Consider the following 27,634-nt stretch of genomic DNA (forward strand, 5'->3'; position numbering starts at 1 on the left):
ATGTCTATATAAGGTCCCACAGTTGAGAGTGCATGTCAGAGCAAAAACCAAGCCATGAGGTCGAAGGAACTGTCCGTAGAGCTCCAAGACAGGATTGTGTCAAGGCACAGATCTGGGGAAGGGTACCAAAACATTTCTGCAGCCTTGAAGGTCCCCAAGAGCAGACTGGCCTCCATTATTCTTAAATTGAATAATTTGGAACCACCAAGACTCTTCCGAGAGCTGGCCGCACGGCCAAACTGAGCAATCGGGGAAGAAGGTCCATGGTCAGGGAGGTGACTAAAAACCTGATGGTTACTCTGACAGAGCTCCAGAGTTCCTCTGTGGAGATGGGAGAACCTTCCAGAAGGACAGCCTTCTATGCAGCACTCCACCAATCAGGCCTTTATGGTAGAGTGGCCAGACAGAAGCCGCTCCTCAGTAAAAGGCACATGACAGCCCACTTGGAGTTTGCCAAAAGGCACCTGAAGGACTCTCAGACCATGAGAAACAAGATTCTCTGGTCTGATGAAACCAAGATTGAACTCTTTGGCCTGAATGCCAAGCGTTACGTCTGGAGGAACCCTGGCACCATCCCTATGATGAAGCATGGTGGTGGCAGCATCATGCTAATGGGTTGGTTTTCAGCGGCAGGGACTGGGAGACTAGTCAGTATCGAGGGAAAGCTGAACAGAGCAAGGTACAGCAAGATCCTTGATGAAAACCTCAGACTGGGGTGAATGTTCACGTTCCATCAGGACAACGACCATTCAACGCAGGAGTGGCTTCGAGTGGCCTGTCTATGAGTGGCCTAGCCAGAGCCCGGACTTGAACCCGATCAAACATCTCTAGAGAGACCTCAAAATAGCTGTGCCGCAACACTCCCCATCCAACCTGACAGAGCTTGAGACAATCTGCAGAGAAGAATGGGAGAAACTCCCCAAATACAGGTGTGCCAAGCTTGTAGCGTCATACCCAAGAAGACTCAAGGCTATAATCGCTGCCAAAGGTGCTTCAACAAAGTACTGAGTAAAGGGTCTGAATACTGATGTAAATGTGATATTTATTTTTGAATACATTTGAAAACAAATCTAAAAACGTGTTTTTGCTTTGTCATTACGGGGTTTTCTGTGTAGATTGATGAAGTGGGGAAAAAACAGTTTCATCCATTTTAGAATAAGGCTGTAACATAGCAAAATGTGGAAAATGTCAAGATGTCAAGGGGTCTGAATAATTGTTTAATGCACTGTACACACACACACACACACACACACACACAAACACACACAGTAACTGCAACTTTAGAATATGTCTTGCTCTCCCCCCTCCCCTCAGTGTGTGATGATGAGTGTACCAGGGTGCTCCTGGATGACCTGGATGCAGTAGAGTGCTCCTTCCTGTCTGTCAACCTGACCGGGGTCATCCTGTCACCCTACAGCACACTGGTCAACTTGGAGAACGACACGCAAGAGGTCAAGGTAAAAGAGGAGTCATATTATACCTCTCTGTCCAGTAGGTTTTGAAATCATCTTTTGAATCCCGTCTCCTGCCTTGTCTTAAGTTAAGAAGTACTCAGTACACATTCAGTGAGAGAAAGACTGTTGTAAAACACTTATGTCGTCATTTCTCTCCTAGACTCTGATGTCTTCGTATAGGAGCCCAGACTATCACCTGACCAGGGATGAGGAGGACATGACAAACCTCACCCAGGACATAGACGGACTGCTACAGAAGGCTATGGGTGTGTCTGCTGATGGAGAGGAAGTGGCCCGGTCCACAGAGAACAGCGTTACCCAGGGGGCCGAGCTTCTGGAGTACATCAACACCATTCAGACTGCTATACAAGGTGCTGCCACAGGACATCATGCTATATGAAAAGGGTTCCATCGCTAATGGGGTCAAAAATGATCCTTGTTTCCTTGTTGATGCTGCCTATTGTTTTCATTTATGTTTACAAAAGCTGTTAACCTGTAAGCCCTTCCCTCTCTGTGATTGGCTCAGCCCTGGCGGAGCAAGCTGGCCGTCTGAACAGGACAGACAACGTGGAGATGAACGAGGCTAAGAGCAGACGGCTAATGAAGCAGGTGGCGGCCATGTTGGAAACAATCAGAGTGGTCGACTTAGCCCAGGCCAACGCCAGCGTCTCTACAGAACTCTGGTTGGTTAGCCGTATATTTTAAGTAGTCTACCCTTTCTGGATTCAGTCCCATACAACCACCAGCTCTCTGCACTCAGAAGTCAACTGTTAATACCACTTAACTAGAAAAGCTCTGTAGGGTCTAAGTAACACCGTTCCTTGTTATACTACAGTGATTGAGTGTACTGGAACACTGCTCTGGGCTCTACTGGTGTAGTCAAGTTGTATTAGACTATAGTACATGGATGTGTATTGCTGACTAACTCTCCTGTGTGTTATGTGTGTATTATAGTTGAAGTGACTGTAGTTTACTGTATTCTAACCCTCCTGTGTGTTGTGTGTACTATAGTTGAAGTGACTGTAGTGTACTGTATTCTAACCCTCCTGTGTGTTGTGTGTACTATAGTTGACGTGACTGTAGTGTACTGTATTCTAACCCTCCTGTGTGTTGTGTGTACTATAGTTGACGTGACTGTAGTGTACTGTATTCTAACCCTCCTGTGTGTTATGTGTGTACTATAGTTGAAGTGACTGTAGTGTACTGTATTCTAACCCTCCTGTGTGTTATGTGTGTACTATAGTTGAAGTGACTGTAGTGTACTGTATTCTAACCCTCCTGTGTGTTATGTGTGTACTATAGTTGAAGTGACTGTAGTGTACTGTATTCTAACCCTCCTGTGTGTTGTGTGTACTATAGTTGAAGTGACTGTAGTGTACTGTATTCTAACCCTCCTGTGTGTTGTGTGTACTATAGTTGAAGTGACTGTAGTGTACTGTATTCTAACCCTCCTGTGTGTTATGTGTGTATTATAGTTGACGTGACTATAGTGTACTGTATTCTAACCCTCCTGTGTGTTGTGTGTACTATAGTTGACGTGACTGTAGTGTACTGTATTCTAACCCTCCTGTGTGTTGTGTGTACTATAGTTGACGTGACTGTAGTGTACTGTATTCTAACCCTCCTGTGTGTTGTGTGTGTATTATAGTTGACGTGACTGTAGTGTACTGTATTCTAACCCTCCTGTGTGTTGTGTGTACTATAGTTGACGTGACTGTAGTGTACTGTATTCTAACCCTCCTGTGTGTTATGTGTGTACTATAGTTGACGTGACTGTAGTGTACTGTATTCTAACCCTCCTGTGTGTTGTGTGTACTATAGTTGAAGTGACTGTAGTGTACTGTATTCTAACCCTCCTGTGTGTTGTGTGTATTATAGTTGACGTGACTGTAGTGTACTGTATTCTAACCCTCCTGTGTGTTGTGTGTACTATAGTTGACGTGACTGTAGTGTACTGTATTCTAACCCTCCTGTGTGTTGTGTGTACTATAGTTGAAGTGACTGTAGTGTACTGTATTCTAACCCTCCTGTGTGTTGTGTGTACTATAGTTGACGTGACTGTAGTGTACTGTATTCTAACCCTCCTGTGTGTTGTGTGTACTATAGTTGACGTGACTGTAGTGTACTGTATTCTAACCCTCCTGTGTGTTATGTGTGTACTATAGTTGACGTGACTGTAGTGTACTGTATTCTAACCCTCCTGTGTGTTGTGTGTACTATAGTTGAAGTGACTGTAGTGTACTGTATTCTAACCCTCCTGTGTGTTGTGTGTACTATAGTTGACGTGACTGTAGTGTACTGTATTCTAACCCTCCTGTGTGTTGTGTGTACTATAGTTGACGTGACTGTAGTGTACTGTATTCTAACCCTCCTGTGTGTTGTGTGTATTATAGTTGACGTGACTGTAGTGTACTGTATTCTAACCCTCCTGTGTGTTATGTGTGTACTATAGTTGACGTGACTGTAGTGTACTGTATTCTAACCCTCCTGTGTGTTATGTGTGTACTATAGTTGACGTGACTGTAGTGTACTGTATTCTAACCCTCCTGTGTGTTGTGTGTACTATAGTTGACGTGACTGTAGTGTACTGTATTCTAACCCTCCTGTGTGTTGTGTGTACTATAGTTGACGTGACTGTAGTGTACTGTATTCTAACCCTCCTGTGTGTTATGTGAACTGCAGGGCTGCCGAGGCTCTCCTCCAGAGGGTGCAGAAGCACCTCCAGGAGCCCCAGGGAGTGATAGAGTCCCAGACCCTCAACATCTCCAGCAGTCTGACCCAACACCAACAGCAGCTAGTGGATGCCCAGGCCCTTCTAAACACTGCCAGGGAGAACAACAACCACACACACACCCTGCTGGGCAGCATCAACACCAATCTGCCACAGTACCAGGTCAGGACACTCACATTACTCAAGTACTTTACATGTAGTACAGTTTGACATTACTGTTGACGTGCAGAAAGGCCAAATTATGGTAATTTTTAGTCAGATATAAGCATATAAATGTCAAATGTAGGTTGGTGAAGTTAATTTATTTAGAATGTCACTCATTTTCAAACATCTTAGTTATATTTACATTTACATTTACATTTAAGTCATTTAGCAGACGCTCTTATCCAGAGCGACTTATATAGGGGCGATACAGTTTTCCGGTAGAAGTATTTATTTTGTTGTGTGTGTGTGTGTGTTTGTGTGTGTGCGCGCGCGTGCGTGCGTGTGTGTAGGGTCTGAGGCAGAATGTGGGCCGGCTGAACCAGACGGCAGAAACCCAACTGGAGGAGACTCAGGACATCCTGGCTGATGCTGTCAATCTGGCAGAGGACATGAGCAACGGTACCTCTGTAAGTCCCACCATAACGCCATATTACCACCATATCCATGTCAAATACATGTGTGCGTCAATAACTTTTATTTGTTGATTTAAACTTTATATTTCAAGGTCAGTAGAGGTCAGTAGCGATTGTACACATTTTTTAGGAAACCTGGCCAGTGTAAAAAATATATAAATAATTTGGGTACATGTAGTTTAGGCAACAGAATCTTGAGTCCATTCTAACTGTTTATTTTGGTTATATGCGACTTGTAAAGCAACTGGAGGGGGCCAAGGAACAGCTGGAGCAGTGGAACCCCATGTTGAGGAAGCATGTGGATGCTCTGGTGATGGAGCTGAGGAAGCAAGAGGCTCTGGAGCTGGTCTACAAGGCTGAGGACCACGCCCAAGATCTGAGCAAGAAGGCCCAGGCTCTGCAGAGGTGTGTGTGTGTGCCGGCGGGTGGGCTGGTGTCTGTGTGTGTGTGTGCCGACGGGTGGGCTGGTGTCTGTGTGTGAGTGTGCCGGTGGGTGGGCTGGTGTGTGTGTGTGTGTGTGTGTGTGTGTGTGTGTGTGTGTGTGTGTGTGTGTGTGTGTGTGTGTGTGTGTGTGTGTGTGTGTGTGTGTGTGTGTGGGTGGGCTTGTGTGTGTGTGTGTGTGTGTGTGTGTGTGTGTGTGTGTGTGTGTGTGTGTGTGTGTGTGTGTGTGTGTGTGTGTGTGTGTGTGTGTGTGTGTAAACTTTTTCATACGTATCCTTTTTATGGGTATTTCAAAATCCCTCGTCATCACAAACATTAGGCGCTTGAAATAGGACTAAATATCTATATTTAGTACATCAGCCTCACCTTGTCTTCCTGTATGTAGTTCTCTAGCGGAGGTGATGAATACCACTCTGAAAGCCACCAGTGCAGCGCATGCCAACTCTAACATCAGAGTTAACATCCAGCCTGCAGAGCAGATGGCTAACCGAGCCATCCTGACTGCTGCTATGGCCCTCAACATGGTGAGTCGCCGCTCATTTACTGTCCCTTCACTATTAATATCAGATCATGGAATAACTAGCCTGGTCCCAGATCTGTCTGGGCTGTCCTGCCAACTCCTATGGCCGAACACCATAAGAGTTGGAAAGACAGCACAAACAGATCTGAGACCAGGCTAGAGAACTTCTCAACTCAAATCAAATGAAACTTTGATGTGCCAAATACAACAGGTGTTGTACCTTACCGTGTGACATGCTTACTGACAAGCCCTAAACCAACAATGCAGTTCAAGAAAGAGTTAAGAACATATTTACCAAATAAACTCAAGTAAAAAATTATAAAAAGTAACACAATAAGATAACAATAACGAGGCTATATACAGGGGTTACCAATACCAAGTCAATGTGCGGGGGTACAGGTTAGTTGGGGTACAGGTTAGGGTTAAAGTGACTGCATAGTACCGTGAAATTTGTAACCAACAGGTGTTGTATGGAAATGTACAAGCCCTTAACCAACAATGCAGTTAAAGTTAAGACTGTAAAAAATTATAAAAAGACAATAAACAGCGAGCTATATAGCTACCAAGTCAGTGTACATATGGGTAAAAAATAAATGGGGTGGGGGGGGGGTCAATGTAAATAGTCCGGTGGCCATTTGATTAATTGTTCAGCCGTCTTATGGCTTGTGGTTAGAAGCTGTTATGGAGCCTTTTGGTCCTAGACTTGGCGCTCCGGTACCGCTTGCCTTGCGGTAGCAGAGAAAACAGGAGTCTTTGGCCATTTTCTTTTAATACACTGGATATGCAGTGTGCTGTGGGTCAGAAACCTGAAAACAAGTAGTGCCGTAAATAACTGTCTTTCTCTGTGTGTGTGTGTGTGTGTGTGTGTGTGTGTGTGTGTGTGTGTGTGTGTGTGTGTGTGTGTGTGTGTGTGTGTGTGTGTGTGTGTGTGTGTGTGTGTGTGTGTGTGTGTGTGTGTGTTGACTGTAGACGGCCCAGCAAGAGGTGTCACTTACTGATCTGGGATCTGAGGCTGTGCAGAGTAGTGCTAAGATACTGGCTGAGTGTCTGGCCCTGAACAACAGCACTGGGGGTGAGTTGGAACACACACACACACACACACAGTCTACCCATTTGTCTTGTACCCAACTAACCCATTCAGTGCCATTCAAAATCCTATTTTCTCTAACCCCTAAACCTAACCCTTACCCTAACCCGAAAACCTAACCTTAACCCTAACTCTAAACCTAACCTTAACCCTAACCCGAAAACCTAACCTTAATGTTAACTCTAAACCTAACCCGTACCCTAACCCTAACCCTAGCTCCTAACCCTAAAACTAACCCTAGCTCCTAACCCTTAACGTAATTCTAACCCTAACACTGATGCTAACCTTAACCCTAAACCCCCTAGAAATAGCATTTGATCTTGTGGGGACTAACAAAATGTCCCCAGTTGGTCAAATTTTTGTTTGTTTGCTATTCTTATGGGGACTTCTGGTCAACACAAGTATAGTTAAACACGTCCACACAAACACACGCACACACACTAAAGTGCATTCGGAAAGTATTCAGACCCCTTGACTTTATCCACATTTTGTCACATTTCAGCCTTATTCTAAAATGGGTTCAATAGTTTTTTCCCCTCATCCATCGACACAGAATAACCCATAATAACGAAGTAAAAACAGGTTTTTAGAAAGTTTTGCATCATTGTCCTGTTGGAAGGTGAAGCTTCACCCCAGTCTGATGTCCTGAGCGCTCTGGAGCAGGTTTTCATCAAGGATCTCTCTATACTTTACTCCGTTCATCTTTGCCTCAATCCTGACTAGTCTCCCTGCCGCTGAAAAAACATCACCACTCCATGATGCCACCACCACCATGCTTCACCGTAGGGATGTTGCCAGGCTTCCTCCAGACGTGATGCTTGGCATTCAGGTTAAAGAGTTGAATCTTGGTTTCACCAGACCAGAGAATCTTATTTCTCATAGTCTGAGAGTCCTTTAGGTGCCTTTTGTCAAACTCCAAGCTGGCTGTCATGTACCTTTTAGTGAGGAGTGTCTTCTGTCTGGCAACTTTGCCATAAAGTCCTGATTGGTGGAGTGCTGCAGAGATGGTTGTCCTTCTGGAAGGTTCTCCCACCTCTACAGAGGAACTCTGGAACTCTGTCAGAGTGACCATCAGGATCTTAGTCACCTCCCTGACTAATGCACTTCTTCCCCGATTGCTCAGTTCGGCCGGGCGGACAGCTCTCGGAAGAGTCTTGGTGGTTCCAAACTTCCTCCATTTAAGAATGATGGAGCCCACTGTGTTCTTGGGGACCTTTAAAGCTGCGGACAATTCCTTCGACCTCATGACTTGTTTTTTTTTCTGACATGCACAGTCATCTGTGGGACTTAATATAGACAGGTGTCTACCTTTCCAAATCATGTCTAATCAATTGAATTTACCACAGGTGGACTCCGATCAAGTTGTAGAAACATTTCGAGGACAATCAATGGAAACAGGATGCAACTGGGCTAAATTTTGAGTCTCATAGCAAAGGGTCTAAATATTTATTAAAATAACGTATTTCTGTTTTAAATTTGTATACATTTGTAAACATTTAGAAAAACCTGTTTTCGCTTTATCACTATGGTGTATTGTGTGTAAATTGATGACTTTTTAAAAATTAATTTTAGAACAAAATGTGGAAAGGGTTAAGGGGTTTAAATATTTTCCGAATGCACTGCATTGTAGTAAACGTGACATGTCTCTGTCTCTCCTAGGTCTCCTCGCTAACATCAGTGATGTGACAGACAGAATGGCCTTGTTGATAAGTAACCTTCATAACACCAGCAGACGCATCCCAGAGCCAGCCTTCCTGCTCCATAGCCGGCCCAACGGTGAGTGGTACTGCCAACTGATGCCCTAATAATTGTCCTTTTATGTGTCATTTCTCCTACATCACACTCTAGTACTTTCATGATCTCTTCCCTGTGTTATTAAGTCATAAAAACAACATTCAACTACAAGTGAAAGATGCTACATTAAAACCAACAATAACACAATGTTGTTCTTTACAACTTTCTGAGCTGTTTTTTCTCACTTGAAAAATGTCTCAAACGCTGGATGAAAATAGTAGATATCAACTAAAGATTATCACATAAGTCATATATTGAAAACTTCATCATATACTCAAAGACACCCTAAACAGTGGGAAAACAGAACAGCATGAAATGTGGTACCTCAATACATCACTTACATTGACTGTGCTGCCCCCTGTAGGCTCCAGTGAGCAGGTGCTGGAGGCCAAAGAGCAGGCTGCCATGGCCAACTCCTCCCTGCAGAGGGCACTGGAGCACCTGGAGGAGCTCAGGGTCAGACTGGAGGAGTCCAGCAAGGCAGTGGCCCAGGCCAAAACCAGCATCTCCAACACAAACCAGCTGTTCTCTGACTCACACTCAACCGGTGGGGCTAACATATACTTCTGACAACCAAATATGGTTCTAGCTAGATTATAGCTAGCAGCTTTGTCATGCCAGTGTTTTCTACAGTGTTTTTCACCTTTGCTTCCACCCTTTCCACAATAAATCTAGAATCCGGAGTTGAAACAATTACAAAGCAAAAACCTTGCCTCTATTTTGGTAAAAATGTGAAGGAGGGGGCTTGAGAAAGGTAACCACAGGACAAATTCATAGACAGAGCTATGGATGGAAGGACTGACCATCCATGATATACAGTGTTTGTTTACATTTATAAATGTTGTTTTACAAACATTGGAGTAAAACAAGCTGATAGTTAGCGATCTGATGGGGTGTGACAGTTGAACTATGCTCAGAAGGCATTTACCAGTTATATTCTTCAAGATGCAATGGTATATATATGGTATATATCATTTATAAGTCCAAAAATGTATGTAGCATCTAAGGACTACAGCTTTCAACCACACCACATTAGAAGCCAAGTAGTGTCCCAAATACCTGTTTAATGTTAGTCAAATGTTATTACCATGTTATCGTGACATATCAATTACAGGCTCATTTCTAGACATATTATGTGACTGACATAGATGAGTAAGATGACATTAGCATTACTAACCTGTCCTATCTGTTGTCCCTCTTAGCCAGGACTGCTGAGTCTAAGCTGAATGAGGCAGAGAGTCGTACCGAGAGGCTGTATGACCGTCTTAAACCCCTGAAGACCCTGCGGGAAAACCTGAGCAGAAACCTGTCTGAGATCAGAGAGATGATCAACCAGGCCCGCAAACAGGCTGCCTCGGTTCGTCACTGTTGCTGGACTACACACACAGACTCAAAACACACACGCACACACTGTACACCAGGGATCATCAACTAGAGGAGCGGGTCTTGCATACATTTGAATGTCTCAGATTTCCAAAATTACAATCACGTGTCTCAGATTTCCAAAATTAAAATCACGTGTCTCAGTTTTCCAAAATTACACTTACGTGTCTCAAATTTCCAAAATTACACTTACGTGTCTCAAATTTACAAAATTACAATCACTTGTTTCAGATTTCCTGGTGTCCAACTATTTGATTTTTGCTCAGAAAACTTGGGGTGGCCAAATAGAACCACCATCCCGCGGGCAGGAACCTTGCTGCACATGGACCAACACACTCTGTCCTCAACTGACATACTAATATTGTCCTTTTCTCACCGTTACAGATCAAGGTGTCAGTGCTGGCAGACAAAGACTGTGTGAGGGCCTACAAGCCTGAGATGTCCTCCAGTAACTTCAACACTCTAACTATGACCGTCAAGACCAGCGAGCCTGACAACCTGCTCTTCTATATGGGCAGCAGCTCCAGCGTGAGTCACCCACCGAAAGTACCTCGTAATGATTACCCATAAGTCTGTTTTAAACTAAAGTCTATATAATCTACATTCAACCAGAGAGTTATAAATAATCTATAAACTACCCTTCATAAACCCTTTATAATGTACGTCAATGCTACCGCTACTACTACATGATTCCATGTGTGTTATTTCATAGTTCATTCGCTATTGTTCTACAATGTAGAAAATAGTACAAATAAAGAAAAACCTTTGAATGATTAGGTTTGTCCCAACGTTTGATTGGTGCTGTATATCAGGTGGACTTCATGGCAGTGGAGATGCATCGAGGCAAGGTGGGGTTCTTGTGGGATGTGGGTTCAGGCCACGCCAAACTGGAGTACCCCGACATCCAGATCAACAACAACAAGTGGCATCGCATCAACGCCACACGCTTTGGGAGGCACGGCACGCTGTCAGTCCACCAGCTGGAGTCAGACCCCCTGCCCGCGGTCAAGACTACCTCACCACGCTCTGCTACGGTCCTGGATGTCAACAAGTTTACCCTCATATTTGTTGGTGGCCTGGGACTCCAGATCAAGGTACAGTCACACCTGGCTGGGTCATTTTCACCCAGACATGGTTCTAGCCACCACCTTGGGTCCTTGAGAGCTGGAACTGGTTCAATTCAAGTTACATCCATAACCGTGGGACAAATCACTATAAAAAAGATGTACTAGTCCTTGTATTAGTGGACCGGTATAGCCCCCTCGACAAAACATTCTCAGCACCCTTACACCATTGGCGAAAGAATCGCTGCACCCTCGCCCCCAAACATCTTCCCACACCTATGGTTACGTCACCAACATGTATCATTCTGTATTCTCCCCCAATAAAACGTTTAAAAAACATTCAAGTCGCTTGACACAAAATTACAAAGGACATTGAGATAATCTGAAAACATTTATTCAATCTCTTTTACACAGAAGTCCTCCGCAGTGAAGATGACCCAGTTCAAGGGCTGTATGGGGGAGGCGTCGCTCAACGAGAAGAACATCGGGCTGTGGAACTACGCCGAGAGGGAGGGCCAGTGTCGCGGCTGCTTCATGAGTCCGCAGACGGAGGAGACATCCTTCCACTTTGATGGCAGTGGCTACTCAGTGGTAGAGAAACCCCTCCGCTCCACCTCCACCTCCATCGTACTGCTGTTCAAGACCCTCTCCCCCAACGGCCTGCTGCTCTACCTGGCCTCCAATGCCACGGTACGCCCCCTGCTGGCCCACAAACACACTACAACCACACTGAACAGTCTGTATTTGTTTTCTAGATGTACATACTGTAGTGGAAAGCTATCGTCCTCTGCTGTGGCAAGTCAAATGACCTTCTGGGGACTATAAAGATTGACTGATGTATTTATTTGTTATTTCAGAGGGACTTCCTGTCCATTGAGCTGGTGGAGGGCCAAGTCCATCTAACCTTTGAACTTGGCTCTGGTCCTCTGACCCTCTCCTCCAACAAAGCCTATAACACTGGCAGCTGGTACAAGATCACCCTGCAGAGGAACAAACGCAAAGGTCATAGTTCATAGGTTATAGGCTAAGAGTTATATAGGGTATAGTCGGGCAACCACAATTTTCTGGGTCACAGTCGGCTTTTTTCAGCTGGAGCTTTATTGAGACTGTGTATATCCCTATTATTTTGTAGTGGTTGTCCTGGAAAAATGCCTATAGTATGTATGTAATGCAGACCTGGGTTCAAATACTATTTCAAATATCTCAATTACTTTCACATACATTCAAAGTAAGTATTCAGATATCTTTTATTAGAAAAGACAAGTAGGAAATACACGTGGAAAGTATTTGAAAATAATCAAATATACTGACTCAAATAGAGTCAGGTATTTAACCCAGGTATTTGAAAATAGTATTTGAAATAAGTATTTGAAAATACACTATTTTGTCTTTACAAATAACGATTCAAATACTCAAATAAAAGCACATGTTTTAGGCACGGCTGTGTATTTGAAAATACTCAAATACACAGAAAAAAGTATTTTAAATAAGCAGATACTTAAATATACATGTATTTGAAACCAGGTCTGATGTAAAGTCAACTGTTGTATTTCTTTCCATCCTCCCAGCTTATATATCTGTGATGGCTGCAGACAACTCATCAGACAAAGAGATTATAGAGGCAGAGTCTCCTGGGTCCGCCTCTGATCTCAACCGCTCCGACCTGGACCCAATCTACATCGGGGGACTGCCCATGTCTCGACCTATCAGGTACTGGAAGTACTTTGGCGCATACTTCACCTACCTGCTAAATACTCCTAGTTGATATGCAATTGTGTTGCTGTGATTCATATATATTTGGTGTAGCTTCTTAAGGTTACTGTATGCTTCTCAGTCTAAACAGTTTGCATATATATTATCATAAAATATATTGACATTTTTGTTTATTTTGGTGTTGGGTAGCATTCAGCAGGGGATTTTTCGGCTGTTTGAGCACCTACATTTTTTTCTTGGGGCTCGTTGAGGTTCGGTAGCCAAAGTCTATGCCCCTTCGTCAGTGATTGGTCAACAGTAAGGATTCTTCAATGAAGTGTATGTTGTCATTCAATGACAAATGACTAGTTTTCATGCACATTTTCTCACTTGAGATATACTGCACCAGACATCTTAGTTGAATGTAAGACCTCGGCAAAAATGTCAAAGTGAAATAAACATTTCTTGAGTTATCTTAGATTAATTCAGACTATTTTGAGGAAGTGTACTTGTTGCTACGGCGTGTCAAGAAGGACAAACAGTAATATTGCGGCTTTTAAGGGAGTTTGCAAGGCACAGACGTTCACATTGCCTCGCCAAGATCTGCTAGGATCAAAGCTAGTATTTGATGCCTTTAGCCTTCTGCATAATGTCAATATTTAGCTTAGTGTTTGAGTTGTTGTATTTAATTGTTTTTCTACATTAAGTAAATGAACATAAGGTAAATTGTGAATTGAATTCTCTTTGCAGGAGACAAGTAGTAGCACGGTCCTATGTGGGCTGCATCAAAAACATGGAGATCGCCCGCTCCAACTTTGACCTGCTCCGAGACTCCTATGGTGTCAAGAAAGGCTGTGTGTTAGAGGTAAGAAAGGCTGTGTGTTAGAGGTAAGAAAGGCTGTGTGTTAGAGGTAAGAAAGGCTGTGTGTTAGAGGTAAGAAAGGCTGTGTGTTAGACGTAAGTAAGGCTGTGTGTTAGAGGCTAGAGAACTGAAAGTAAAGAGCCTTAATTTATATATTTCTTCCTTAATGGGCCTTATCCTCTCTAAACAAATGAAAGGTAGACAGGGGTATTGGGAAGAGTGAATAGTGACAGTGACAGTTGTGGCATTTGATTTTTGCTGTTGATTTTTGTAAAGAGGAAGGTGCCCAGCAGTACATGATGATGGCATATTGTTGCACAGAATAGAAAAAGCCTTCCCGTATTCCCTATGAGTAACAGCCTCGCTCTTTAATCTGGTCATACTGTATACCCGTCGCAAGACGCACTGGTTGATGCTTATTATAAAACCCTCTTATGCTTCACTCCCCCCTATCTGAGATACCTACAATAGCCCTCATCCTCCACATACAACACCCGTCACATTCTGTGAAAGGTCCCCAAAGCACACACATCCCTGGGTCGCTCGTCTATTCAGTTCGCTGCAGCTTGCGACTGGAACAAGCTGCAACAAACACTCAAACTGGACAGTTTTATCTTAATCTCTTCATTCAAAGACTCAAATCATGGACACTCTTACTGAGAGTTGTGGCTGCTTTGCGTGATGTATGGTTGTCTCTACCTTCTTGCCCTTTGTGCTGTTGACTTTGCCCAATAATGTTTGTATCATGTTTTTGTGCTGCTACCATTTTGTGTTGCTACTCTGCTGTGTTGTCATATGTTGTGTTGCTACTATGCTGTGTTGTCATATGTTGTGTTGCTACCATGCTGTGTTGTCATATGTTGTGTTGCTACCATGCTGTGTTGTCATATGTTGTGTTGCTACCATGCTGTGTTGTCATATGTTGTGTTGCTACCATGCTGTGTTGTCATGTTGTGTTGCTACCATGCTGTGTTGTCATATGTTGTGTTGCTACTATGCTGTGTTGTCATATGTTGTGTTGCTACTATGCTGTGTTGTCATATGTTGTGTTGCTACCATGCTGTGTTGTCATGTTGTGTTGCTACCATGCTGTGTTGTCATATGTTGTGTTGCTACTATGCTGTGTTGTCATATGTTGTGTTGCTACTATGCTGTGTTGTCATATGTTGCTGTCTTGTTATGTTGTTGTCTTAGGTCTGTCTTTATGTTGTGTCGTCTCTCTTTGTTACAATTTTCTTCTTCCTCTGACGAGGAGTATGAAATATCGGACCAATGTGCAGCGTGGTAAGTGTCCATAATATATTTATTAAACTGAACACAGAAAACAAGAGAAATAAATGAACACCGAAACAGTTCCGTATGGAAAACACAGACACAGAAAACAACTACCCACAAATCAGTGGGAAAACAGGCTGCCTATGTATGGTTCTCAATCAGAGACAACGATAAACAGCTGCCTCTGATTGGGAACCATACCAGGCCAAACACAGAAATACAAACATAGAATGCCCACCCCAACTCACGCCCTGACCAAACTAAAGCAGACACATAAAAAAGGAACTAAGGTGACACTCTTGTTGTGATGTGTGTTCTGTCCTATATTTATATTGTTTTTATTTTTTAATCCCAGGGCCCCCGTCCCTGCAGGAGGCCTTTTGCCTTTGGTAGGCCGTCATTGTAAATAAGAATTTGTTCTTAAACGACTTGCCTAGTTAAATAAGATTAAAAAAACGTGTGTGTTCCAGCCAATCCGCAGTGTGTCTGTACTGAGAGAGGGCTATGTGGAGCTGCCATCAATGTCTCTTGGCTCCCAGGGGGAGCTGCTGGCCTCCTTCTCCACCCGCAACCACACTGGCATCATCCTGGCAGGCTTCAGCAAGGCAGGCACCCGCAAACGCAGACAGGCACGCCAGGTAAGTGTGTATCAGTGGAGACTGGTGGAAGGAGCTATAGGAGGACGGGCTCATTGTAATGGAATGGAGTAAATGGCACAAAGTCAAACGTGGTTTCCAGGTGTTTGATGTGATTGATACCGTTCCATTGATTCCATTGCAGCCAGAGTCCTCTTATAGCTCCTCCTACCAGACTCCACTGGTGTGTATACCCATGTTTTTCACCATAGCAGGAGTAAAGAGAGCTTCATGGTGACTGTAGCATGATTTAGTTGGAGTTCTCTAACCAAGAAAATGACTTAAGATTAGAGCGTATATTGACAGCCTTCTCTGGGTTTCCAATCAGCCCATCCTGGCGGTCATGCTGGTGTCGGGGCACTTGGAGGTTCACGTCAACATAGTGGAGGGCGGGGGCGTCCACAAGGTTGTGGTCAAATCACGCTCTGGGAGCTTCAGTGACGGACAGGAGCACTCTGTCATCCTACAGAGGAACAGGAAGTGAGTGGCACCAGGAAGAGGGACTGATTAAGCTGTAACACAGATGATGATTTCATGCTGATGGATGGTTCTAAATGATAACATTCATTTGAAATGATCCTCCATCAGATCGTTGTATGCTGATGTTATACATAGGCCTACACATGGTTGATAAAAGGGTGGATATATAACAATCAACTGCCATGGGATTAAAGTCACTTTGAAATGACCGTTGAACAGCAGTAAATATTGCATATGGTACCTTTTTAAGAATCATATATTCCAGTGTGGAATAATATACAGGAAGTCTTTTCCAAGGGGAAGAGCACTGCAGAGTTGTTACTAACACAGTCCTCTGTGTGTGTGTCGTCTATCCAGGACGATGACGGTACTGGTGGATGAGGACCACCAGGAGACAGTGCGCCTGTCCTCGGAGAAGGCCTCTCTGACCTTCTCCTCTCTGTACATGGGTGGCCTCCCGCCAGAAGAGGGCGCCGGACTGCTACGAACCACTTCCTCCTTCTACGGCTGCATCAGGAACCTGGCCCTGGACGCCAAGTGAGTCACACGCCCAATACACTATGAAACCATGTTTAGTGCAATTTATATCAGAATCATAGGCCCTGTCAAAGTGTATGCCATTTGAAGGCAATGTTAGCTAAATGGTGTTGTAGTTTGCTAATGTGTTTTGACTTGAAAGACACATGAGTAGTTGTGGTGTGACTAGAGTCATTATGTTCTGGAGATAGATATGTTATACAATAGCAGGTAGATGGAACAACTTGATTTTTCCCACAGGGAACTTCGGTGTGTTTATCTCACTCCTACCTTTGATGTCATTGCCATGGTACTGTCAGGAGATGGATGGTATCCATAGTAACCCAAGGCTCTGACCAGTGCTGTGTCCCTATAGGTTGTTGGACCTGTCAGCAGCAGTGAAGTACCACAATGTGGACATGGACAGCTGTCTATTGGAGGAGAGGCCTAAGAGGGTCCTACTACCTGATGACACTGACCTGGAGGCCGAGCCCACCCTGGACCCTTCCAGACCCCATCCACCACCGCCCACTCAGCTCAGCGCTCTCACCCCCGGCATGCTCACGGTAACACCCACTAAAATACACACAGCTCTTATTATTAGGATAAACAGCAGCTCTTCCACCTTCCAACAGGTCACCCTGTCGTCATCGATAGTTCCTCGACTTTTCCTTCATTGTTCTTTGGTCACTCTGTGTCTCTCCAGTGTGCATCGATGGACAACAGCACATCCCTCCCAGAGGCCAATCAGTTTGGCATCTCCAGACACAGTCATAAGGTCCTCAACATCAACGCCAACACAGTGAGGAGGAGGTCAGTACTAAGACCTGGCTCATTCAACTACCGTCTCCCTTCATCAACATCTCACAACTTACTTTTTCACAAACAGATCATATCCAGTGATATTTCAATGATTGTCACAATTCTATGTGGTATAATTCTATATGGCATATTACAGATTCACGCGTCTATGGTTCCATAGGCTTACATAGTGTTGGCCCATAGCTACATGTGTAAAACAGAGTCAAGCCAACATTCCAGTACATTGAAGTGGCGTAGGAAGGTAAGATCCAGTATAGTGCATAGCAAAAAGCACTCTTAAGGCCTTTAATCGTCGATTCCTTTTCTCTGAGCGCACATTGTATCTCTTCATTAAAGACAGGATTTTTAATTGCTGTCCCAGTAAGTATCTATAATTCACGAGGCACTCTGGCTCTGCTTGGAAACGAGCAAGTCTAATGTTACACATTCCCATTGACTTAGCTTGAAGTCTTTTTAAGTGTTCCACTGTAGCCTACATTATGTGTAATTGAGAGGAAGGCACAGTTCAATCAGCCCAGATCTGTTGTCTCGGTCTATAGCCTGGTCCCAGATCTGTTGTCTTCTTCTACAGCCTGGTCCCAGATCTGTTGTCTTCTTCTATAGCCTGGTCCCAGATCTGTTGTCTTCTTCTATAGCCTGGTCCCAGATCTGTTGTCTGCTTCTACAGCCTGGTCCCAGATCTGTTGTCTCCTTCTACAGCCTGGTCCCAGATCTGTTGTCTCCTTCTACAGCCTGGTCCCAGATCTGTTGTCTCCTATTTATTTATTTATTTCACCTTTATTTAACCAGGTAGGCAAGTTGAGAACAAGTTCTCATTTACAACTGTGACCTGGCCAAGATAAAGCAAAGCAGTTCGACACACACAATGACACATGGAGTTACACATGGAGTAAATCAAACATACAGTCAATAATACAGTAGAAACAAGTCTATATACAATGTGAGCAAATGAGGTTAGATAAGGGAGGTAAAGGCAAGAAAAGGCCATGGTGGCAAAGTAAATACAATATAGCAAGTAAAACACTGGAATGGTAGATTTGCAGTGGAAGAATGTGCAAAGTAGAAATAAAAATAATGGGGTGCAAAGGAGCAAAATTAATTAATTAAATACAGTTGGGAAAGAGGTAGTTGTTTGGGCTAAATTATAGGTGGGCTATGTACAGGTGCAGTAATCTGTGAGCTGCTCTGACAGTTGGTGCTTAAAGCTAGTGAGGGAGATAAGTGTTTCCAGTTTCAGAGATGTTTGTAGTTCGTTCCAGTCATTGGCAGTAGAGAACTGGAAGGAGAGGCGGCCAAAGAAAGAATTGGTTTTGGGGGTGACTAGAGAGATATACCGGCTGGAGCACGTGCTACAGGTGGGAGATGCTATGGTGACCAGCGAGCTGAGATAAGGGGGGACTTTACCTAGCAGGGTCTTGTAGATGACATGGAGCCAGTGGGTTTGGTGATGAATATGAAGCGAGGGCCAGCCTTTAAGACAGCCTTTAAGCCTTTAACAAACATCTTTATCTCACAGCAAATCATGGATAACTCCGAATAGCCTCGTCAGTGGCTGAACCACTTCATATGTCTTCTCCTTTCTCTCCCTGACAGCTTCTCACTGGGGCTGTCTGTGCGTACCTTTGCCCAGAGTGGTTTGATCTACTACATGGCTCATGCCAACCAGATGGACTACGCCACTCTGCAGCTGCTAGGGGGTCGTCTGTTCTTCACCTGTGACAAGGGCAGCGGCCCCGCCACCGCCTCCTTCCCTGTGCCGGTCAACGACGGCCAGTGGCACACAGTTAGTGACCACACCCTTCTGGGCCAAAAGTGATAGTAGATTGCAGTGTTTGTTTGCGTCAAATTGCATTTTGGTCGATTCAGGGGATGCATGACAAAACTGCGACAATTCGAGACAGTTTGAAATCATGACTGAAAGCAGTGATATTACCAAGTAGGTTGTCAGGACTCGACTCTCCCCAACCCTGTAACGTGTGTGTGTGTGTGTGTGTGTGTGTGTGTGTGTGTGTGTGTCTCCATGTGCAGGTGAAGACCGACTTCAATAAGAAGAGTGTGGTAATCAGTGTAGACAGCCAGGCGTCAGCTCCAGTGCTGGCTAAAGGCAACACTCTGGATGTAGAGAACAAGCTGTACCTGGGAGGACTGCCCCATACCTACACCGCCAAGAAGATAGGCAACGTATGTCACACTACATTCTTTATTCTTAAGACTGCATTATTGCTTAAGTAAGCATTTGACTGTATTCGGAGCATGTGACAAATACCTTTTGATTTGATTTTCTATTCATGCCAAAATTGTTTTTTTGATTATTGTTTCGGTCTTGAAAGCAGGTGGTACATTTCCTGCCGAGTAAATGTTTATCCATAACCCCAAATGTGAATATTTATATTCCCTCATCCAGGTGACCCACAGCTTGGCGGGCTGCATCCAGAAGGTGATCCTGAACAGCGTTGAACTTGACACCCAGAGTCCAGTGTCTGAACACTTGACTGCTCACTGTTTCACTGCAGCCCAGGACGGGACCTTCTTCAGTGGGAGCGGATATGCTGCTCTGAGTGAGTCTACCACCATTACATGCCGCACTTTAAGGCAAATACTCTGGTAAACAAGACATTGTTTTAAATTCAAATGCCAACTATATGTAAAAGAAAATATGTCCCTAAACGTCAGGAAAATCCAACATGGTCAACATTTCTGTTCCATTTTCAACCGGAATAATGCTTAGGAAGATACCAACAAGCTCAGTACATAGATGACCATGTTTTATAACACGTATGTGAGTGTCTACGGGACATGTGTGTCCTGACTGCATGACAGTGGTATGACGTGGTTTGTCCCTTGCAGTGAAAGAGGGGTACAAGGTGGGCTCAGAAGTGACAGTGGTATGAAGTGGTTTGTCCCTTGCAGTGAAAGAGGGGTACCAGGTGGGCTCAGAAGTGACACTGGTATGAAGTGGTTTGTCCCTTGCAGTGAAAGAGGGGTACCAGGTGGGCTCGGACATGAGTGGTATGAAGTGGTTTGTCCCTTGCAGTGAAAGAGGGGTACCAGGTGGGCTCAGAAGTGACAGTGGTATGAAGTGGTTTGTCCCTTGCAGTGAAAGAGGGGTACAAGGTGGGCTCAGAAGTGACACTGGTATGAAGTGGTTTGTCCCTTGCAGTGAAAGAGGGGTACCAGGTGGGCTCAGACATGAGTGGTATGAAGTGGTTTGTCCCTTGCAGTGAAAGAGGGGTACCAGGTGGGCTCAGAAGTGACAGTGGTATGAAGTGGTTTGTCCCTTGCAGTGAAAGAGGGGTACCAGGTGGGCTCGGACATGAGTGGTATGAAGTGGTTTGTCCCTTGCAGTGAAAGAGGGGTACCAGGTGAAGGACAGTGGTATGAAGTGGTTTGTCCCTTGCAGTGAAAGAGGGGTACAAGGTGAGTGACACTGGTATGAAGTGGTTTGTCCCTTGCAGTGAAAGAGGGGTACCAGGTGGGCTCAGACATGAGTGGTATGAAGTGGTTTGTCCCTTGCAGTGAAAGAGGGGTACCAGGTGGGCTCAGAAGTGACAGTGGTATGAAGTGGTTTGTCCCTTGCAGTGAAAGAGGGGTACAAGGTGGGCTCAGACATGATGGTGGGTGTGACACTGGTATGAAGTGGTTTGTCCCTTGCAGTGAAAGAGGGGTACCAGGTGGTTTGTCCCTTGCAGTGAAAGAGGGGTACCACATGACAGTGGTATGAAGTGGTTTGTCCCTTGCAGTGAAAGAGGGGTACAAGGTGGGCTCAGGTGACACTGTTAGGTGGTTTGGCTCAAGACATGAGTGGTATGAAGTGGTTTGTCCCTTGCAGTGAAAGAGGGGTACCAGGTGGGCTCAGAAGTGACACTGGTATGAAGTGGTTTGTCCCTTGCAGTGAAAGAGGGGTACCAGGTGGGCTCAGACATGAGTGGTATGAAGTGGTTTGTCCCTTGCAGTGAAAGAGGGGTACCAGGTGGGCTCAGACATGAGTGGTATGAAGTGGTTTGTCCCTTGCAGTGAAAGAGGGGTACAAGGGGGTCAGAAGTGACACTGTTAGGTGGGCTCAGACATGAAGTGGTGTCCCTTGGTGAAATGAAGTGGTTTGTCCCTTGCAGTGAAAGGGGTACAAGGTGGGTCAGAAGTGACACATGAAGTGGGGCTCCAGACATGAAACAGTGAAAGATGTACCAGACACTGGTATGAAGTGGTTTGTCCCTTGCAGTGAAAGAGGGGTACCAGGTGGGCTCGGACATGAGTGGTATGAAGTGGTTTGTCCCTTGCAGTGAAAGAGGGGTACCAGGTGGGCTCAGAAGTGACAGTGGTATGAAGTGGTTTGTCCCTTGCAGTGAAAGAGGGGTACAAGGTGGGCTCAGAAGTGACACTGTTATGAAGTGGTTTGTCCCTTGCAGTGAAAGAGGGGTACAAGGTGGGCTCAGAAGTGACACTGTTATGAAGTGGTTTGTCCCTTGCAGTGAAAGAGGGGTACAAGGTGGGCTCAGAAGTGACACTGTTATGAAGTGGTTTGTCCCTTGCAGTGAAAGAGGGGTACCAGGTGGGCTCAGAAGTGACACTGGTATGAAGTGGTTTGTCCCTTGCAGTGAAAGAGGGGTACAAGGTGGGTTCAGACGTGACGGTGGCGCTGGAGTTCCGCAGCACGGCGCCTGACGGGGTCCTCCTGGGGGTCAGCAGCGCCAAGGTGGACGCCATCGGCCTGGAGCTTTCCAGCGGACAGGCGGTGTTCCACGTGAACAACGGCGCCGGGCGGGTGTCGGCCACGTCGCGGCTGGGTCGGTGGCTGTGTGACGGCCGCTGGCACACCCTGCTGGCCAAGAAGACCAAGAACGCTCTTAGTCTGAGCGTGGACGGGGTCACGGTGCTCACTGACAACCCCCACCCCCAGTCTACCTCCGCTGAGACGAAGGACCCAATCTACGTGGGAGGCTTCCCTGGTATGCCCCTCTCTAGAAGAAAACCTTCAGTCTCTGTCCAGAAACAACCCCTAGACCCTAAAATCTAGAACCTTCACTGAACTGGGCCTTTGTCACCACTTTGCTTTGACGTTGATCAATTTCAGTGTCAAGTAAATGAATATATTGACCTCAGTCTTTCTTTTACAGTCGGAGTGAAACAGAACTGCCTGACTTCCAGATCGTCATTCCGTGGTTGTATGCGTAACATCCGCCTGATCAAGGGCCACGTGATCGACATCCTGGACTTCAGTACCGCATTCACCCTCCAAGGAGTGTCTCCACACTCCTGCCCCGCCACAATCTCACCACGATAATACCACAACCATACCAAACCATATCTAATGCTATGACCCTAAAAATAAAAAAAAACTGACCAATGAAATTACTGTGTACTTTTGACTCCCCCCAAATGAATTGGACAGTAGAATGTCTTATGTTCTAGAAAATGTATATTTGTTAATAAAATAAGTAAGCCGTCTGCATTGTCAGTGCAATAGTTATAAGTCTAGACATACCTGATCTGTTGGCTCCAGTATAGGGCTGCCCACATACCTACGTATTAAACTGGCCATAACACATCAAACCCTTTATCCTTTTGCCATGACTGTCAGTCTGCATTTTCCCCCAGGACTATTAATCAGAAGAATGTTTGAATGCTATTTCTGAGGAGAAACTGAACTGAAAACTATTTGTTCACAACGCAGCTCAGGCAAGATATGATTCTGAGGTGGGAAGGAAATGTTTTACTTTACTTTATATTCCATTGTTACTCAGTGTCAGTGAAACATTGTGCCACTTGGCCAAAACTGTCGTGGTCAAATAAAAGAAAGCAAATAAAACAAAATAAAAACGTGCAAAATTCAGTATTCTATATACAGACAATACACACATTGTAGTAGGTCTATGGTACAAATTAATCTTTCACACAATTATTTTACACACAATGGCTTTGGAAGGATAAATTAAATAATCCTGAGCAGAACGATGATTTCAATGCATTTTCTACAGGTTCATTTTGGGACCACAGAATACTTGTAACAAAAAAAGGCTGACAATCATGGCACAGGCAAACACTGAACTACAGTAACAGCACAGCATAGTAGAAGTAGAGAGGTTGGTTTGACTAATACGTACATGAGCTGCAAGTAAACAGTCGCAAGTTCAAATGCTGTAAGCATTTACTATGGTTTGAAGTGAAACCAAGTTGGAAGCCAGGCTAGGCTAACACTGCTGGTCGTTCCACAAAGAGTGCCTTTAATATGCTAAGTAGAAATCGAGCACCAATAAGGCATTTTAAAAGCCTGTTATATTCAATTAAGTGCCCTTTAATATAGACCACATGAAGAATACAATAAGTATTTTAATAGTGCCAAAATTCAGCAACTCTGAATGTCAACTCTGACTTCTAGAAAGACTTTAACCCCCTTAACCCCAAAATGTCTCCCAGGTTTTCACCATCATTGTAAAGTCCTAGTTGTTTTATTTCTCTGAAAAAGTAATTTCTGAAGATTTATTTAACGTGATGAGTGATTCATTTACGTCTGTCCCTCATTTTAAGGTCAACCCTGTTACGTGAACTGAACTCGTTTTAACATGGCGAAACTATTCCTTTATAAATGTATTTTTCAAAAGAAACATTGAACATTTACTAGTCAACCCCCATGGTGTAAAAGCAGGTGAGTTGGTTCTCCTCTTTCTTTGTTTTTACCATGTTCTGGTGTGTTTTTACCATGTTCTGGTGTTTTGTGATGGAAAAGTGCGTGGGGGTCGAACATAACAATTTTTTAACAATAAAAAAAAACATTTTGAAGCTTACTTTCTTTCAAATTTCTCACAACAAGGGGATTTATGGCTGTTTTAAGATGAAATCATCAACCCTGTTACAGTCAGCCATGTTACTTTATTTGGCACTTAATAGGAACTTATTTTTTTATTTTACCTTGATGGGAAAACAGTTTTTTTAAATTAAGTTTAACATGTGCTCTTTATGACAATGTTCAAATTAGGTGAAATCAATATTTTTGACTAAGTTACACTTCTCAAAAGGCACAAAGTTGGAACGACCCAGAACAAAGTGGAGAGAGGTTGGTTGGGCTAATACATACATACATACATACATACATACATACATACATACATACATACATACATACATACATACATACATACATACATACATACATACATACATACATACATACATACATACACTGAAAGTAAACATTATTCACAAGTTCAAACACTGTAAGCAGACAAAGACTAGCCTGGTTAAAACAGACTGAACACTGTGGTTTGAAGTGAAACAAAGTCAAATCAGTTTGGAAGCATGTCAGGCAAACTGCTATGAAGTTTCTGATGTGGGGCTGTGTTTCAATACTCTGACACAGCTTCCTCTCCTCATCACCTTTCCATCATGACCACTGACAGGTGAAGGGACTGGATAGGCTTTCACTAAATTGTTATCACCTGCCTAGTCCTGATCAGAGACCATGAAAAGGAAGTTGTTTCAACGTTGGAGATGGAAACAATGTCTGTATTCAGTATAAGATCATCCCATCTCCGCTTGTTCCTTCCCATCATGCACATGTTCTGAATCTCCTCACTCCCAATGGTTTTGCAATCAACATGCTGCAATTACAAAATTACATGTATTATGTCTGACAATACTTAAAAACAGGATCAATTAGTGGTATAAATATAGAAAATATATGTTAACTGGATCTTGCATGAAGTGGTAAACATTATTTGATTATCAGACCCATCCTTGTCTGTTACTGTGTCCATGGCCTCTGTAGTGGGTGAACCTTGCTGCGCACATATTTGGCATCAAACAATTCAAATGTCCAGAAATAGTATGTTGTTGGTCACGTGTGTGGCACGTCTTCACAAAGCTGTCCCTCCTCCAAATACTTCCATACAGAACCCGGATTTTCAGAGTACAGTGGTTCCGTCCTTTTTTTTGTAATTTGTTTAAAAAAAGGTTTAATCCCACAAAACAGGAACTATCTATCCTTCAGCAGGAGAATGTACCTCTTCATAGTCCCTTTTTAAGTGCCGTCTCTCTTTTTAGTAGTCTGTAGTTGGGGATGAAACCTCAATTCAACCAGGCCTCCATGCATGGTCAGTTCACCAGGATGACCTCAAGAGAGCAGCGGTTCAGTCTGCTTGTGCTCTGTGTTTGAGTGAGTGAAATCCTCAGTTCTCATGTGGTTGTGGGTTTTAAGACCCATTCGCAGTGGGGATTCACGTGGTACACGTCTAGAAGGTGAGTCTCAGGGTCCAAGCTACGTTCACCTGGAGGAGAGAGAAGGCTTCTTTAGTTCGATAAAAGACCGATAAATCAGAATGTGTTTGAAAGAGTCTGTGATTTAATGGTACGTACCTATGTTTCCTCCGACCTCAAACAAATACTGACATGGCCTCCGACTAGTGTTTCTGGTGCCACGACTAAGAGAGAAAAGAGAATGATTTGAATAAACCCAGACATCTCTATAGTATGCATGAGCAATAAACAACAGAGGTACTGTATGGGACAGAAAATAGTCATCCTCGTCCCCCACTGACCCGTTCTCGTAGTCGAAGCGCGCCATAACGTCTTTGGCCTTGGTCTCGTTGTCAAGCTGGATCGCCATGGAGATCTTGGCGTGTAGTGGGGCGTGAACCCTGATGACCCCTTGTCGGAGGTCAGTGAGCTGTGGACCAAGATAAGATAATTCAAGTCCCATTACGTGACAATCTCATTCTGAAAGGTTCTAGCGACCCCAATTAAGTTCTGTCAGGAGCAAACATACACCCAATAACTTATGATATGGTTGTCTAGTCAAACTAACATTGAGAATAAATCCAAATTGTTTTGGGGTAAAAGTACTATACAGTCAGTAATCATTACCTCGCTCCTCTCAGTCTTCTCTCGTTCAGTGGTCTTCCTCCTAATCTGTAGCAGCTTCCTCTTGGTCTTCTCTGAGCTGGGCGGCTTCTTGCTGGCACCAGCCTCATTTAACTTCCTCACGTGGGAGATGAGAAAGCAGGGCACCTGAGGAGAGAACAATAGACCTGTTAATCTCCCTGCCCAGAGGCTTAAGGGTTGGGGCTATACAGGCTATATGCTTTCTAATAAGCCAGGCATCAGTCACAAGATTTGGGTCAAGCTGCTCTGCGTTTCACACAGTGCCCAGATCACCTTCCTTGAGGGGTTTTGAGACTGGCTAAATGAACCTGTCTACTAGCCTGGCATAACAACTGATTTCCAGTAACACAACGATGAGCGCAGTATTCTTTCTGATTTAACCAGGCTACGAGGAGATATAAAAAATAAAACTAATAAAAACCTTATTGAATTACTGGAAGTCCTAAAATTTCAGATGCGACACTGGAACAGTTTGGGAAGTTTAGATGCAATTTATTAACCAGTCATTTCAAAATGTACAGCCGCAGTAGATTAACGCCTTGTACTTTGACGAGCTAAATTGGGGGAGTGTGTGTGTTTGTACGTATCTGTACGTGTGTGTGTGTGTGTGTGTGTGTGTGTGTGTGTGTGTGTGTGTGTACATAGTAGCCAACTCACGGTCCAGAGCAGGTCCTGGTGTGTGATGAGTAGCCGTACGAGGTGGGCTGCCCCTGCTGCGCCCTGTATCTCCTCCTGTTTGGCGTTCTTGCCCCGGTAGGTGAAGAGGTTGGGAGCCACGATCATGGACACGTTCCACAGACCCATCCTGTTCTTTTCCTCATAGGCAACCACCTTCCTCAGGAACTCCAACAGCGCCTGCAGAGAGAGGGGTAAAGAGTGGGTGTGTGCGTGTAGTTATTGTGTGTATGCGTCTGCGTGTGTGGTGGGTGTGTGTGTGTATGTGTGGGTGTGTATGCGTTTGTGTGCGTTCAGCCTTTGCACTGGCACGTCACTGGGTATATCTGGCCTGCGGATTCAAAATGTGTTGACAAACTAAACACACTGATATCTTGTACAACACACTGTCTATGTACACTCAGGAAGAGATGACATCATTGGGTTATCAAACCGGTTCACTCCACACCTTCAAACACCCAGCTCATTTAAAAAAAAAAAAAACATCTTGCATCATATCTCCTCTTTCTAAATATCTATTTTAACTCTACTGTATATAACAATATGAATATGTAGATTTGAATAGTGTGTCATCTTTTTATCTCTTGGTATATTTAATATCTTATTTTGTTTGGGTCTATTACTGTTCTGTACTTTGTCATGTATTTGTTAATTTTATGTGGACCCCAGGAAGAGTAGCTGCTGAATGTACAGTATCTAATGGACCCCAGGA

General features: G+C 44.2%; 2 protein-coding genes across 55 annotated transcripts in view; one reads left to right on the forward strand and one right to left on the reverse strand.

Moving 5' to 3' along the window:
- The window catches only part of LOC118371398 (laminin subunit alpha-1-like), an 84,350-nt gene extending 61,160 nt beyond the window's left edge, over nt 1–23,190 (forward strand). The window contains exons 31-60 of one of the 50 annotated variants that reach the window (XR_008083930.1): nt 1,315–1,457; nt 1,615–1,825; nt 1,981–2,137; nt 4,137–4,347; nt 4,680–4,796; nt 5,044–5,207; nt 5,629–5,767; nt 6,733–6,835; nt 8,510–8,626; nt 9,009–9,191; nt 9,847–10,001; nt 10,412–10,555; nt 10,840–11,121; nt 11,506–11,781; nt 11,949–12,093; nt 12,660–12,801; nt 13,534–13,648; nt 15,391–15,558; nt 15,884–16,035; nt 16,393–16,572; nt 16,928–17,117; nt 17,258–17,364; nt 18,967–19,156; nt 19,402–19,554; nt 19,778–19,931; nt 20,221–20,550; nt 20,612–20,735; nt 20,907–20,969; nt 21,610–21,733; nt 21,797–22,092. Coding sequence is in view for 11 of the 50 variants with exons in the window: in XM_052483801.1 (XP_052339761.1) it covers nt 1,315–1,457; nt 1,615–1,825; nt 1,981–2,137; nt 4,137–4,347; nt 4,680–4,796; nt 5,044–5,207; nt 5,629–5,767; nt 6,733–6,835; nt 8,510–8,626; nt 9,009–9,191; nt 9,847–10,001; nt 10,412–10,555; nt 10,840–11,121; nt 11,506–11,781; nt 11,949–12,093; nt 12,660–12,801; nt 13,534–13,648; nt 15,391–15,558; nt 15,884–16,035; nt 16,393–16,572; nt 16,928–17,117; nt 17,258–17,364; nt 18,967–19,156; nt 19,402–19,554; nt 19,778–19,931; nt 21,969–22,319; nt 22,488–22,654 (4,616 nt within the window). In the remaining 39 variants the exon portion in view is untranslated. Of the gene's footprint in view, nt 1–1,314; nt 1,458–1,614; nt 1,826–1,980; nt 2,138–4,136; nt 4,348–4,679; nt 4,797–5,043; nt 5,208–5,628; nt 5,768–6,732; nt 6,836–8,509; nt 8,627–9,008; nt 9,192–9,846; nt 10,002–10,411; nt 10,556–10,839; nt 11,122–11,505; nt 11,782–11,948; nt 12,094–12,659; nt 12,802–13,533; nt 13,649–15,390; nt 15,559–15,883; nt 16,036–16,392; nt 16,573–16,927; nt 17,118–17,257; nt 17,365–18,966; nt 19,157–19,401; nt 19,555–19,777; nt 19,932–20,220; nt 20,736–20,773; nt 20,791–20,845; nt 20,976–21,219; nt 21,283–21,609; nt 22,320–22,487 lie in introns of those variants that run through there. The other 49 variants (XR_008083929.1, XR_008083945.1, XR_008083938.1 and 46 more) reach the window with 49 other exon arrangements.
- The window catches only part of LOC118361775 (rho GTPase-activating protein 18-like), a 44,248-nt gene continuing 39,682 nt past the window's right edge, over nt 23,069–27,634 (reverse strand). For 4 of the 5 annotated variants that reach the window (XM_035741988.2, XM_035741987.2, XM_035741992.2 and 1 more), the window contains exons 11-15: nt 26,905–27,102; nt 26,230–26,373; nt 25,905–26,032; nt 25,723–25,787; nt 23,069–25,634 (exon numbers count right to left, since the gene is read on the reverse strand). In XM_035741988.2, coding sequence (XP_035597881.1) covers nt 25,543–25,634; nt 25,723–25,787; nt 25,905–26,032; nt 26,230–26,373; nt 26,905–27,102 — 627 coding nt within the window. In that variant the 3' untranslated portion in view covers nt 23,069–25,542. The remainder of the gene's footprint in view (nt 25,635–25,722; nt 25,788–25,904; nt 26,033–26,229; nt 26,374–26,904; nt 27,103–27,634) is intronic. The other variant, XR_004821059.2, reaches the window with a different exon arrangement.

Source organism: Oncorhynchus keta, chromosome 28 (genome assembly GCF_023373465.1).
Source record: "Oncorhynchus keta strain PuntledgeMale-10-30-2019 chromosome 28, Oket_V2, whole genome shotgun sequence".
Classification (NCBI taxonomy): Eukaryota; Metazoa; Chordata; class Actinopteri; order Salmoniformes; family Salmonidae; genus Oncorhynchus; species Oncorhynchus keta.